Genomic DNA, 15,918 nt, shown 5'->3' with positions numbered 1-15,918 from the left:
CATTACCTTCCTATAGCTGTGAAATATGTACAATGGCGGTTTAATGGGATAAGTGCTTATGCAAACTAATTCATCCTTATAGACAGTAAGGACAAAAGTGGGACTGTCTTGTCTCTGGTGTAGAGCAAATGAGAATTTACCATTCGACTATTGTATGAGACAAAAAAATTCCGACAGGTGCTAGTCCGAGAGTAACAGAATGTACTGAGTGTATCATGGTAGGATGAATACTAAAGACTGATATCGTGGTCATTTAGTATTATGTCATATCTGAATTCTTCTAATAAAATATAGTTAATGGGTTATTGAATACAACAAAACTATCAAGAATGAAATGCAATTGCCTCCACTAGGGGAAAGCAGATGTAGCAGCGCTGGTTTTGTCATTTGATCTAGTTTGGTAATTGAACGGTTTAACGACAATTTCAGACGTTTTTCATTTATAATAATAGAGGGGGGATCTTACTCTGAATACGTTTGCACAAGTTATATCGTCGATTGCTGAGGGTCTGTGAATGAAAAAAAAATCACCAATGGAAAAAGAAACAGTTCCTGCTAAACTAGAAAGAAGAGATGGCAACTTGTGTTGTACTATTCTGGTAAATTAGATTGTGGGCATGAAAAGAGGTGTCGAAGGCGCCCGCAGGAAGGTTACTGCCCTTTTCCCTGTTGGATGGAGCGTCTTCTCCTGCCCCACAGGTCAGGGTAATTAAGCCCAGCAACAGCTGCAGTGAAACCAGACACCGGGGAGGTTGTGTTCCACCAGCCAGTTCCCAATTACCTGCAGTAGTTTTCTAGTAACACAGACATTGGACCTGCTCACTGGGTTAATATTCAGCCTTTGCGAAAGGGGTTAACGTGGACGCCACTCCTCCATGACACTACGACACAAGTGCTGAGTTTCTTCTAGATGTGCACTGGATCAAACCTGTTAATGAAAGCCTAGAGTATGGAATCCCGATGAGTGACAGCTCACAATCCTATGTAAATCCTGCTAGGCAGATTTCCACACTGCCATATTTACTGCCTCCAATATGTCCTGAACGTGAAGACCTGTAACTAATCCCTTATGTAAGCTGTCACTCTGCACTATTCGAGCATACGATATCATACAACTATACAATATAAAAAAAAAAATAGATTAGAATATAGTCACCATATAGTCACTATATCAACAATGCTGGAAAATCAGTAAAGTGCCCTCTACCCGAAGCTCTTGCTTTATATATATATATATATATATATATATATATATATATATATATATATATATAATGAAAATGTAAATGAATGTGATTTATCAACATTACTGCAGTCGGGCAATTATTCACCAATCCGCATGGTAATTTTGAGCTTTTTTTTTTTTAATTGTCGCAGACTAAACATAATGAATTGCGATTGGTCCTTATGCTTCCTCAGTGGATTGCCACCTTATCATTTACAGTCACTTTTAAGAAATCTAATAATATTGTTGTTATTTACGGTATATAATGATATTTTATTTTAATTTTTTCCTGATTGAGTATGATTTTTTTTTTTCAAATTCTTAGCTTATTGTAATTCTTTATTAAAAAACAAAACATTGGGTAAAGGATGGCAAGATATAGAGCAGTGGTCTTCAACCTGCAGACCTCCAGATGTTTCAAAACTACAACTCCCAGCATGCCCGGACAGCCGATGGCTGTCCGGGCATGCTGGGAGTTGTAGTTTTGCAACATCTGGAGGTCCGCAGGTTGAAGACCACTGATATAGAGGGACAGTGCATTAAGGATACAGAAATTAATTATATCTGCATTTCTGTATACTTAATGCATATATATATATATATATATATATATATATATATATATATATATATGTAAACCCATATGCAACTATGATCTATGTTTGCAAAAACACACATTTAGCGCTGCTTTGCAAATAATCTTGTACTTTTAAGAACTGTACCCGGGGCATTAGAGCCTAATATATCGTGATATCATGCCCTTTATTGGCAATGCTGACTATGCCCACTTGTGTCCATTTATGACCAGCACATAAAATGGTTGTGTGTATTTCAATACTAAACTTAACTACGAAAACATATAAGAAATGTAAGACTAACTGCACCTAGTCTTTGCTTCTTTGCCCACTGATTTCCACTATAGTTCATGTGTAGATTTGTACTGAATGAAAGTTTATTCTGCTAAGCCAGTTCATCCCAATCCATTCTCCTTTACTGATACAATTACACCATAAAGAATTTTTACTGAGCTGTGTGCCAGATTTTATTGTAGTACTTGATCTGGTCCATAAGATCGAGTATAGATATTTACACTACATATAAAAAGTGCCCCTTTTAGTCCTGTGATGAAGGAAGATAAAACAACTATAAGACTAGAAAAAAGGTCTATAGCAAAAGAGAACTAACCCTGGTATATAAATGAAGTCATATACTACTACAGATATCTATTAAGATGGACTGACAACCTGTTACGAAATATAAATATAAATATTTATATAAATATATATAAATATATATATATATATAAATATAAAGGAGATTGTTTCATTCTCTATGCACCCATAGAGATATGCTGCTAAAAATAACACATCCAATAAAAAATCCTATGAACCATGGGGGTAAGACGGACAGGTACGTACAACCTGCAAAACACGACTAATGATTTTCGTTCAAATAAAAACTTAAAGCCTACGATATAAACAGAATACTTGAAAGGTCCCATTGCTTAATGGTCCTGAACGAGAGCCAGAGCTAGCAGCAAGTCCTGAGCACTGTATGACAAGTCGCTTCTCATTCCCTGTATGCTGCTGGCCAGGGCCCAGGGACACGCACATAGTCAGGACACAAATAAATAGCTGCGACTGAAACAAACAAGACTTTTTCTCTCATACCAGGGCTATGGACGCCGGCAATTGTATTACAGAGCTGGCACAGAGAAAGAAAGGAGACTTGCATGTGGTTCTCACCAGGGATGCACCAAGGTTTTGCGGTGCATCCTGCCAGTTGTACATTCAGCCAAGGTAAAATGTAAAGTGGAAGAGATAGTATTTTTCTCCCCTTTCTGCCCAGTTATAGTGTATGTGATCCAAATACGGCAGTGTGAAACCGGATAGCGGAGAGAAGAGCCTCTGCCCGGCCTTATCTGTGTTAATAACCGCCACCGTGTAAAACAGATCGGGAGCAAAGTAATTGCGTGACACGCTTCAATGAACCCTTTCTTATATCTCAGCGTATCAACTTGCATGTAGATAACAGCAAGTCGATTGTGTCTACGTACCTTTGTGGCCTATTGCACACAGTGTCAACTACTACTGAAAAGAGAGTAAAAACCTGGCTCGTGGGTGAACCTAATTCTCATAGGGCTGACTGCGTTCTGCTCGTCATAGTCTGCAGTCTGTTCTTGTTCCCCTCCAAAATGGCCGCCGCCGCCGCTGCTGCTGCTGCTGGAATCACCTGTGCGTCATTACAGACTTGGCTCTGACAACACGTGGCTGTATGGATTTCTTGGGGTGGCGGTGTACGCACTTCATAATGAGCACTATTGGAGCACAAAAACCTTGCATCTGATCAAGGTGGAGAATCCTGTCATTAAATGAATGGAGTATAATACGTGTGGGCTGGAAAGGTTTACTCCGTGTTACATTATAAAGTTAGCAATGGCATTACCAATTTTTTTTAAATTTTTACTACAAAGAATAAAACATGTGAGTACAATAGACATATCCCGACAGACTTTCGTATACATTCTTGCCTAAGAAACATAAGTCTACGATGGTGACATTAACAATCAGGTTGTACTTTATTAGGCATCTAAAAAAAGAAAATATATATTGATTGATTTCTTTTTCATTTAACATTAGCATTTTCTAGTTCTTATTATTCATTACATGAATATAAGGAGCTGTCTGACCATACCACTACCTTAACATTCAGGCCAATGCATGCATGACACCGTACGGGCATTACATACAGGGAAATAGTATGGAGTTATGAGACAATGCACTTGCTATTACAAAGGGATCACGTAACATAGACAGCTAACACTTTTAGACTGTCAATGTATGTCTGATCCCTAGGAATATCTCCTAACATGCAGCACTTGCAATATAAAGAAAATATCTATCTATCCATACCTGCATATAACAAAATAAGTAATAAAACCTACAATAGTGCCAAGATATGTTATGTATGTCTATATTAACGTACGTGAAAACAGGGTGGATGTGTGCCAAAAATCACATAATTGTCTTTTTAATGTAAAAAAAAATTCCCCAAACTTCCACCATCAATCCCTACGATACGCCCCCTAGCAAATATATGATGAAACTGAAAAAGTGTCCAGCGACAAGAGGGTTAAAGTCGACCCCCTCCCCCCCCCCCACCACCACCAGCTGTCACAGAGCAAAGACGCATAAAGTGACTTAATTTCATTCCTGACTGTCTAAGTAATAATATGCTGCGAGGCATCAAGAAAAAAAAAATCACAACAAGCTAAATTAAAACATTCATTAACTAAATACGGGATAATCTGGATGACAACATTAGATTTTTTTTTTCTTTGAGAATTTCTATTTTCTTTGGTCTTTTGCTTTCTAATGGTTTTATCTGTGGGAGACTGGACAGAACAGATTAGAGGGAATAAAGGAATTGTACAACGCAAAGTATATTACGTCATTCCTGCGGAAACATAAGTAGGATGGACTCCGCGCTTCCCACTACAGAGCCTGTGCTAGTCTTTCAGACACCATCAGTTCTACTAACCTCTCGACTGCTTATATAGAGTGTATAGAGTGTGTATATAAAGTCTTCAAGATATCACCAGGTCTACTCGACTGTATGTATGTATGTATATATATATATATATATATATATATATAATGTAGAGAGTATATATCGTGTCTTTCAGATATCACCAGGTCTATATATATATACAGTATATATATATATAAAAATGTAGAGAGTATATATTGCGTCTTTCAGATATCACCAGGTCTGCCAACCCTTCAATTGGTTATGTAAAGACTGTATATAGAGGGTATAAATAAAGTCTTCCAGGCATCATCAGTTCTATCACCCCCTTAGCTGAATATATATATATATAGTCTTCCAGACACCATCAGTTCTAGAGTAGAAATAGTGTTTTCTATATATCACCAGTTCTACTAATCCTTGGTTTGAATGTAGAGAGAGAGAGAGAATATATAGAATCTTCCCAAACATCATCAGTTCTACCACCCCCTCGATTAAATATATAGAGAGTATATATAGTGTCTTCCAAACACCATCATCAGTTCTACCACCCGCCTGACTGAATATATATATATATATATATATATATATATATATATAGAGTGTTCAGATGTCATCACCCTCTAGATTGGATATATAGAGCAGTGGTCTTCAACCTGCGGACCTCCAGATGTTGCAAAACTACGACTCCCAGCATGCCCGGACAGCCAACGGCTGTCCGGGCATGCTGGGAGTTGTAGTTTTGCAACATCTGGAGGTCCGCAGGTTGAAGGTCACTGATATAGAGTATATATACAGTGTTCCAGACGCCATCAATTCTACCACCCTCTAGACTGCATAAAAATAATATAATAAAAAGAAAAAAAAATTCTTTTAAGGTTTGATTTTTTTTTTTTTTTATCCGGTTTGCACAAATAAGTGATAAAACAATCATCAAAAGACAGAGTTATAATAGTTTGCTGTAAATACGTCAACAGGTTATTGACAGATACGACCATGGACACAGGAGTATAATGCGGACAAAAGACGTTACTCTGATTAGTCATGAAGCAAGTTACATTTTAGGCCCAAAAGCCTTTCAGAAATATTACAATGTAGCATCAGATCTAAATAGTCATGTATCGTCATCACACTCACAAAAAAAAAATATTTTTTTTTTTTTTTAAATGTATGTGTAGAACAATCATCCCAAATGATGAAGGTAGAAATGTAGATTATGTAGCAGAGCTAAATTTTCATTGTTGTAGAAACAATGATGTAGGCTTTACCTGTAGTCCTATGGAAAACCATAAATAATTCACAGGGATTCACAATGAGCTGTGCCAAATGACAAGCTCCTTGCTGCATCTGTATGTAGTAGGCGATGAGAACAGAAGTGTATAAAGGAAAAGCATCACACAATGTAAATGCTGACAATCTATACATTATGACATTGATACAATATATATATATATATATATATATATATATATATATATATATATATAGCGGGATCCCCTTATACAGCTATAGTAGACAGACCTCCGGTAGATCCCCCTAAGCTGCCAGAACAAGACCAGATCTTCACCAGTCCCAGTACAAGTGCATTTTTCCCTACCGCCAATCCCTTCTATCGGACTATGTTTTCTAAACACTGATTTCCTACAATATTTGAGGGAATTTAATAGAACCTCATGTAAAATGAAAGAAATGCTACTTAATTTTCAGTTGTTGTTAAACAGCAAATTCAATTTGGCTGAGCGGTTGTCTGCCAGATATATTACCTTATTACATTTCAGCGGTACCCCCCCCCCCCTTATGTTATTTTTTTTATCTGCTTATGCAGTGAATTCCTTCATTTCTGCTATGGAAGTTCAGATTTTCAGCTATGATATACACACACCAGACGGTTATTACCAACATATAATCAATCTCTCTATGTGTCCGTAGATGTTGCACGAGCTCAGGTGTGTTACCTACTGCTATACATGCCATGTATTTATTGGTAGACTATACACACCGCAGGCAGACATTGAGGGCTACAAAGAATGGAGGTGACATTGTATAAATTGACCTAAAATACCCTTCTTAAAACACCATTAATAAATTACTCCATTATCAGACAAGCACGTAAAAAAATAAAATAAAATAATAATCATCTGGAAGGAAGGGGTGAAAACCAATCAAAATGTTGCACGTGACAATAAGAAGTCAGACGTTCAGACAAAAATACTGTCAAATATTAATAATTGGAAAACCTGAAACGCTTAAAAAAATCTGTCAGACAATAAGGCACAAGGAAATGAGCAGCAACTCAATGAATGGGTGAAATCCTGCGCTCTGACTCAGGGTGGCCTCCTTAAAACAACGTTTTGTCTGGAAAGAAAATGAACACCAAACATTTGCATATCTTTATCTGATTTCTATTTGCAAACACTGGCGGCAAATACGGTCAAAACAGACGCCTGGTGAACTTTGCCATTTGCATGACACTTTATACTGGATGTCGTGTAATAAAACCAATTCTGCATAGCTAATAAATGGCATTTCATGACGAGGAAGATCCTAGTGTGATTAAAATGGATTTTGCTTGTACATTTCATGCAAGTGAGTTTCGGCCTAGTGCCTTATTACAGATTATTCGCCATTAAATGTCTGCGTGGTGTGAACATATCATTATCTGAGTGACCTTTAACACTGTATTTTACAGGGTGACACCATGTGCCATCGCAGCCCTCATACAGAATGTGCATGTCTCGATTATATCAATGGTTCTTGTGTAGGTTTTGGAGAAAACTGGTCACAAATGTTTGAGCAATCACTCGTGTGTTAAAATTAAGGACTCTTACTGCATTCTGCATAAAAATTGATATAGTTGTTAAAAAAAATTGCAATTTTTAACACCAGAAATGCACTGATAATTTCCCTCCCAATGTATTTCCTTATGTTTCCCAATATTTCGAACCAGGTTACCCCACAAAAACTAGGATACTGATCACTGCTGTTTCTGCTACCAAATCTTACCTGTTAAATGCCGTAATAAGACTAATGTGATAGCGCCTCGTATTCACTACTGACACCAGTTACCATGAAACATCAGATCTAGACACGTATAGCAAATGCGCTACAAAGACTGCACTGCTCCAAACTAAACCCTCCCACACAGCTACCTTTTATTGAAAATCACCTGTTTTGCTTTTCCTAAGCATCTCTTAAAGACAGATGTAGCAGAGCGGAGTTTGTCGGGACTAGCTCTAAATCATTACTGTAGTCTTAAACTGTACTGCTCTATACTTTTACATAGGTTTTAAATGGAAAATTATAGATTTAACCCCCATATTGTTAAATGGCAAATTCAGCTCTGATGCATCTATACATAAAAATAAATATATATGTGGTAAATATACTTGAATGCAAAACAATGCATAGCTGGGACAGTCACCTTTCAGCTAGCCAACAAAGCCAGGATGAGAAACGCAATATTGTCTATCTGTCAATCATCGACAGAACCGATACTCGTCCTTACCTGGATAAAAATCTTTGGATTTGGAAAGCTTGATTGTTGCTCCCGTCTCTTTCTGTAGCTGGACGATGGTCTGCCCACCCTTTCCTATGATAGATCCGGCTGCGTAACTAGGAATGAGGACCTTTAGGAAAAACTGGCCGTCTTCTGCAAGGTAAAGAAAAAAAGACAAAAAAACTATAAAAAATCAACAGTTAGTTCATATGTCAGCGAGAAAGCAAAGCAAGTCAATAGTTTAGGTGGCTACACAAAAAATCTAGAAAACATTGCAATCACTTTAAATACAGCAATGAGGAAATACATATAGAAATACAGCACTCTGTAATCCCATAAACAAGACTAAACTACAGTTCAACCTGTGATGGGGAGAAAATACAGGACGAGAGCTTGTATGGAGTACACAATCATAAAGTGAGATGTTCAGAATGGAAAGTAGTGGAACATGAACATACATGTATAAATGAAGCATCAAAAACTCTGCAGAAACGTGAGCTCTCAAGGAACCTATTCCAAAGTCTCACCTCGGAACAGCATGTTTAATTTGTAAGCATTAAGAAGTTGCCAAGAAAAAAAAAAAAAAAACCTCAGTGTAATGTGGAATGACTTCCACTCTAATCCCAATGTATTTCTTTAGCTTCCTTCAATCTCTCATGATCCTCCTATAAGCTTATTAATGAAAGCAGTTTAAGCAGATTTTTCCCCCTTATTTCAAAGTGATCTACAGCTTAAATCACGGTGATCATGAGTGCGCACAGGTCATCGGATACAACCAAGCGTACCCAAACGTAGAATGGAAAAAAAATGGAAAAATAAAATAAAATAAAAAAATGAAAAAAATTCAAAACCCTCCAAAAATAGAGAAGATAGAAAGCAAATATGGAAGGCAGAACGCCGCCTCGCTGAATGAAAATGACAGGAAATGGTGGTAATGTTTATATATTTTTAATATATATATAACAAGTCACTGACTTTGCATAACCTCAACATGTTCCAGTAAATATATATCCCTGTACAGTTTATGATAAAAGTGCAGGTCCATGTGTGATTCCTGTGCTGGGAGCATACATCCAAGCCAAGAAAAAAACCCACTGATCTTCCTTGCAATTCCTCAGCAAATGCATTCACCTCTGCATCGTTGCATTGTTATGCCTCCAATAGAAATGAACGTGAAGATGCTGGGACACATCACCAGGATGCAGAAGAAGCACCCCCCAGCTCCTGTGAGCTGAGCCTCTCTCTCCCCCCCTCCCCCAAGCTTACAATTAATGATTGGGGGATAAAAAAGGCACACAGTATTCCTCCAAAAAATCCAGGCCCTCCAGAATGGGAAGGTTTGACTTGCTAAATAAAAGGATGCCCAGAAACAATGAGAGGGGACCGAGAGGTGCAGCCACTGATGTGCAGCTGACTGGTCTGGTCCCTGCCTCCTCCATGCATCTTCCAGCACTGAGAATTAACCTCTTAGTTACTGGAGGAGCGTGAGAGATTGCAGTGTTCGGACCCCTCCATCAGCGGCGGGGTGATTCCCGCTTAAACCCATACACCAGCTTCCCATACAACCACATCTTTGGATCAACACACGCACACCCTGACATACATCTCTGCTGCTAATCTTAATGAACCCCAAAAAAACCATAAGGGGCGTATGCCGGCAGAGTCTGAACTGCATAGTCTATTGAAATAAGCACATAACATAGTGAGATGTGAGACATAAAAAAAGCAAAACAATAACAGAAGAAGACGCCATTTTGACCACATATTACAATGAAATTGCTGGAGTAAGGAGCCACATGCAGACCCACAATGTGATGGATAGACTGGAGGGGTACATTCAAGGCCAAGGGAAAGCAAGACGCTGCTGTCTCAATAATAGTCCATCCCCTTGCAGAGCAGCAGCTGGTTCACTCACCTCCAGTGTTGGTCCTCTTGGTGCTTCCAGCCTCCGGCGGGGCTTCCAAGGGTCTTTTCCTTGAGTCTGGGGGGTCTAGGTCTATGGGGACCCCGCTGTGGGTCCCATTTTGCTGGATGGGAGCTGCCGCCATCATGTTTGTGGGCTGCAGCAAGCTGAGAGCAGAGGGGGGACACAAGGGGGGGCCACAGGCTGGGGTAGGAGGGGAGTGAAGGGGGACCCCGCTACCTGCACTGCAAGCACTGCAAAGGGGGAGCCCCCTGGTGCACCTCCAAAAAATACAGACACAGCAATACAAGGGAGAAGGGGAAACAGAGACGGAGAAGAGCAACACAAAATAAATAAATAAAAGAGAAGCCAGGAGGGGGAGGAAAGGGATGGAGAGAGAGAAAGAGAGAGGAAGAGAAAAAGAGAGAGAGAAAAGAGGGGGAGGAGTGCAGAACGGTGGGGGTGGCGAGGAAAGTGTGCAGGGAGAAAGGAGAAGGGGGTGATAGAGAAGGATTGGGGAATGAGAGAAAGATAAAGGAGGGAGGGAAGCGGAGAGGTAGCAAGCAGAAAATAAAGCAAGATGGCTGGGACTGAGAAACACAGAGAAGAGGGGAGGGTGCAGAGTGATGGGGAGGGAAGGGGTGTGTGGAGGAAAAGGGGATGAAGAAGGGCTGAGGAGGAAAGAAAGGAGCGAGAGCGAGATGTGTATGTGTGTAAGAGAAGAGTGGTGCTGATCGCAGCCTCTGACTTGTTTCCTTGCTTTCTCTCCTCCTCCTCCTCTCTCTTTTGTTTCCTAATAATCCCCCTGCCTGCTGCTCGCTCGGGCTCTCTGGTGGCTGCCGCTCTGGGTGATACAGCGTTCTGTCCTCTCCTGGCTGCCCTCACAAGTGTCTGTGTATATTAAGGATGCTCTAGCACATCCCCAGCCCAGCATCCCACACAAAGGCTCCCTCTGCTACCTACACCTACCTATATAGGTCAACTCTGCTAGCATGGACTCCAGGCAGTCTTCAACTTGGATTCTTCACCGAAATGACATTGTGATTTAACACGTTACATGCCAGATGGCTCTGGGGAAAAAAAAAGAATAAAAAAAAAGGAAATGTTATTAATCCAAATCTGTTTAAGCTTGTATATTAGACATCACGTAGCGCACGGACATAGCAACCACAAAGCTTTGCTTCAGGTATTTTGCTTTACAAAACATCACAGCAGAATTATAGAGAGCATTATTATTTTTATTTTTTTATTTACACACACATTTATCTATACATATGTAGTGTGCTATTATACTACTAATTTATTATAATTAGTTATAATTATACCCTTTTCTTATATATTATACCACTTCAGGATTAAATAATAAGTAAATAAAAACAAATACCATAAATAATGTAAATAAAAAATAGGTAAATAGTATAGCATTATTATGCATTTTGGAGTATTTTTAATTGCTATGGTGCTATGTAAATAAAGATTCTCCATTGTTATTTAGAAGAAGTTCATTAACGTTTTAGTGCAGGCTCCTATGTATTTAGCTGCCCACACATCCAGCCATCAAGTTTAATGCCCAAAGGCAGTGACAGACCCTCTCCTGGTTGGATTTTTTTCCCATCTAGTACAGTACTCCACCCTGATAAGCGGCATCAGAGGTATCTGGTTGGCTGCTTATCTATTTCTGCCGTGAGGCTGAATTAAGTAATGGAAGAATACAATACAGTATATTTATTATAACCAAGGCCGTTCATACTAAGATAGATAGAGAATAGATAATAAATAGATAGAAAGATATAGGTAGATAATACATAAGCAAATAAACAATAAAAAGATAGATAGATGGATAAATCATACATGATAAATAAATAAATAAATGAATTGATTAATAAATAAATGGATAGATTATAGATAGATAATAGATAGAATAAAAAGATAGACAGATAGTAGATGATAGATATATAATAGATAGAAAATACATATATTATACATTTAAAGTAGATGATAGATTGGAGATACATAACAGATTTAGATAAGATGGATGGATGCAGGGGTGTGGAAATGTAATAAAAAAGACTTGTCCACGTGACTAAAACGGAGCAAAATCTACTTGTCCCTCATGACGATCCACTCGTCCGGACCAATTTTCGCTTTTACACTCTCGTTTTTCCTCCTCGCCCTTTAATAGCCATACATTTTTTGTATCTGTACCATTTTGGTATTGATCTGATTGCTTTTTTTCTGACATATCATAAAAATTTTAATTCTGTGGTTTGGTATTCTGGGATATTATAACATAATGTTAGATTTTAATAGTTTGTACAGTTACGCACGTAGCGATACCAAATATGTTTATTTTTATTATGGTTACATGTTTTTATATAGGAAAAGGGGGTGATTTGAACTTTTAATATTGAAGGGGTTAATGTGTGTATTTTAAACATTTATTAAAACTTTTTTTTTTTTTTTTTTACACTTTATTAGTCCCTTAGGGGACTTTTAGGAGAAATCATTAGATTCCTCATGCAGATCAATAGAGTTCTATTGAACTCCATTGATCTGTGTGCTGTGCAATCCACTGATAGAGCCTTTTCCAGCCAGCCTCTATCAATGACAGAGGCACGGACACCAGGGAACAGAGGTAAGTCCTCCGGCTACCTCTATAGTTGATCCCCCCCCGGTGATTGCGCTGCAGGGGGGCGATCCACCCCACTAGCCCACTAGGGAGCATTCACATGTCCCTTTAGGTGCCGCTGTAAGCTTTGATAGCGGCGATCTAAAGGGTTAACAGCCAGCCGTGGCGATCACCGCTTGCTGGCTATTAGCAGCGGCCCCCGGCTACTGAAATCAGCTGGGGGCTGCAGAGTATGGAGCGGGCACAAGTCCAGAGTCCGCTCCATACACCCCTCTGAGCGCCACCGAGCTTGTTTGGGGCTTTCAGGTCCAGCCCTGCTTGCCTGAAGCAGGGCTAAGGGCCGCAAAAATTCACCTGCCCGGCACCCGGAACTGCATGTCCCGGGCATCGGGCGATAGGAATTCCACAGCCCTATGGATGGATAGATAGATAGATAGACATACTAGAAGGGTTGCAGCACTCAGTTTCAGGTGAAAATTAGGATTATTTTATTCCATTAAAAGTGCAACGTTTCGGTCGCCACATGCGACCATTTCCATCTATCTATAATCTATCCATTTATTTATTAATCAATTAATTTATTTATTTATCATGTATGATTTATCCATCTATCTTTTAACTGCCTTGACCCAGGCTATGCGGATTGCGGGCACCTACACCAGACCTCATAGTGGAAGTGCTGCTTCAATATCTCTTGGATGGATGGATAGATAGATATGAGATAGAAAAATAGATAGATAAAGAAACATAATACATATAAGATGATAGATAGGAGATATATAATACATATAAATAAGATAGATATGAAGTGGATAGATAGATGGATAGAAAAATAGTAGATGATACATAGACAAACAGGCATGGGAACATGGAATGATCTAAATTGACAGATGGAGATCATTTCTTGTATGGGAAAGAGGCTGAAACCTATCATAAAAATACATCCTGGAAGTGTATCACGTGATCACATCTGTACAATAACTAGGTATTATATAACACTGTATGTGCTAGCTTGTGTCTATGGAGCAATCATACAGTAACCCACAAGCTATATATAATATACACATGTATACACAGAGCAGTGAGGCAGGGGTTGCTATATACAGTATACACAGAGCAGAGAGGCAGGGGCTGCTATATACAGTATACACAAAGCAGGGAGTATACTATATACACAGAGCAAGGGCTGCTATATACTATACATAGGGGGAGATTTATCAAATCCTGTCCAGAGGAAAAGTTTCTGAGTTGCCCATAGCAACCAATCAGATCGCTCCTTTCATTTTGCAGAGGCCTTGTTAAAAATGAAAGAAGCTATCTGATTGGTTGCTATGGGCAACTTTTCCTCTGGACAGGTTTTGATAAATCTCCCCCATACTGTATACACAGAGCAGGGAGGGAGGCTGCTAAATACTATATATATATATATATATATATATATATATATATATATATATATACTGCATACACAGAGCCGCGAGGGTACTATATATATATATATATTATATATATACCGTATACAGAGCAGGGACTGCTATATACTATACATACTATATACACAGAGCAGGGAGGCTGCTATATACTATATACACAGAGCAGGAAGGCTACAATATACACAGAGCAGGGGCTGCTATATACTATATATACTGTATACACAGAGCAGGGAGGGTGTTATACTATATATACTGTATACACAGAGCAGGGAGGGTGTTATACTATATATACTGTATACACAGAGCAGGGAGGGTGGTATACTATATATACTGTATACACAGAGCAGGGAGGGTGTTATACTATATATACTGTATACACAGAGCAGGGAGGGTGGTATACTATATATACTGTATACACAGAGCAGGGAGGGTGTTATACTATATATACTGTATACACAGAGCAGGGAGGGTGTTATACTATATATACTGTATACACAGAGCAGGGAGGGTGTTATACTATATATACTGTATACACAGAGCAGGGAGGGTGTTATACTATATATACTGTATACACAGAGCAGGGAGGGTGGTATATATATATATATATATATATATATACTATATACATACTATATATACACTATACACAGAGCAGGGAGGGTGGTATATATATATACTATATACATACTATATATACACTGTATACACAGAGCAGGGAGGGTGGTATATATACTATATACATACTATATATACACTGTATACACAGAGCAGGGAGGGTGGTATATATACTATATACATACTATATATACACTGTATACACAGAGCAGGGAGGGTGGTATATATATACATACTATATATACACTGTATACACAGAGCAGGGAGGCAGCACAACTCTCCTATATTACATCCCACAAGACACAAGGACCTTTGCTGACGTCACGATCACATGACCGGCCCCATGACTGGGAGGGGTGAGGCCGCTCATTATAATGCAGCCCTGTCTCTTCCTGTGTCTGTGGTGTTAGGTGGAGTCCATTCTCTGACTGCTGACAGGATTGTTCTGCGGACTCCTCTCACCGCTCTCCCGCCATTACTGAGGGCGGGGGAGGCATTACAGGACTGTGTGACGTGCTTTCCCTCATTCACTCGGTGCCCATAGCAACCAATCACGTTTCTGCTTTCATTTTACGTCCCCTGCTGGCTTAGTAAGCTGCAAGCTGATTGGTAGCTATGGGCAACGAACCTGTAATTTAAACACAACATACAATGGCTGGCCTTGTGTTAGAAGGTCAAGGGCCACTTACTATGAAATATCTGCGCCAATCACCCTTCATGGAGGGCGGTGCACGCAGTGTTTTCCAACCAGGGTGCCTCCAGCTGTTGTAAACCTACAACTCCCAGTATGCCCAGAGAACTAATGGTTGTTTGGGCATGCTGGGAGTTGTAGTTTTCAAACATCTGGTTGGAGAGCTCTGCATTAAATTGTAGTCCAGAGGTTGTCTCCTACCTGTTCTGCCATTAACTGTGCAGAGATATGCAGCTCAAGCTAAGGGGTACATTTGCCAAGGCAACTATAGGTCACCCAACACGTACCCGAACGTGCGCATTCAACATATAGTGTGGTTGCACCACCCAGCTTGAACTGCGTCTGGCCGCACTGATCTGTGCTGAAGGGACGGGAGACAAATGTTGGACTAAGGTCTC

General features: G+C 39.4%; 1 protein-coding gene across 6 annotated transcripts in view; it reads right to left on the bottom strand.

Moving 5' to 3' along the window:
- NOVA1 (NOVA alternative splicing regulator 1) overlaps nucleotides 1-15,280 on the bottom strand; it is a 102,184-nt gene extending 86,904 nt beyond the window's left edge. The window contains exons 1-3 of one of the 6 annotated variants that reach the window (XM_056547157.1): nucleotides 15,066-15,280; nucleotides 11,122-11,222; nucleotides 8,259-8,402 (exon numbers count right to left, since the gene is read on the bottom strand). In XM_056547157.1, coding sequence (XP_056403132.1) covers nucleotides 8,259-8,402; nucleotides 11,122-11,146 — 169 coding nt within the window. In that variant the 5' untranslated portion in view covers nucleotides 11,147-11,222; nucleotides 15,066-15,280. The other 5 variants (XM_056547158.1, XM_056547153.1, XM_056547155.1 and 2 more) reach the window with 5 other exon arrangements.
- Nucleotides 15,281-15,918: the final 638 nt, after the last annotated feature.

The sequence above is a fragment of the Hyla sarda genome, chromosome 11, assembly GCF_029499605.1.
Source record: "Hyla sarda isolate aHylSar1 chromosome 11, aHylSar1.hap1, whole genome shotgun sequence".
Taxonomy (NCBI): domain Eukaryota; kingdom Metazoa; phylum Chordata; class Amphibia; order Anura; family Hylidae; genus Hyla; species Hyla sarda.
Note: the sequence above shows the minus strand (reverse complement) of the source record. Positions and strands in the feature narration are given on the sequence as shown.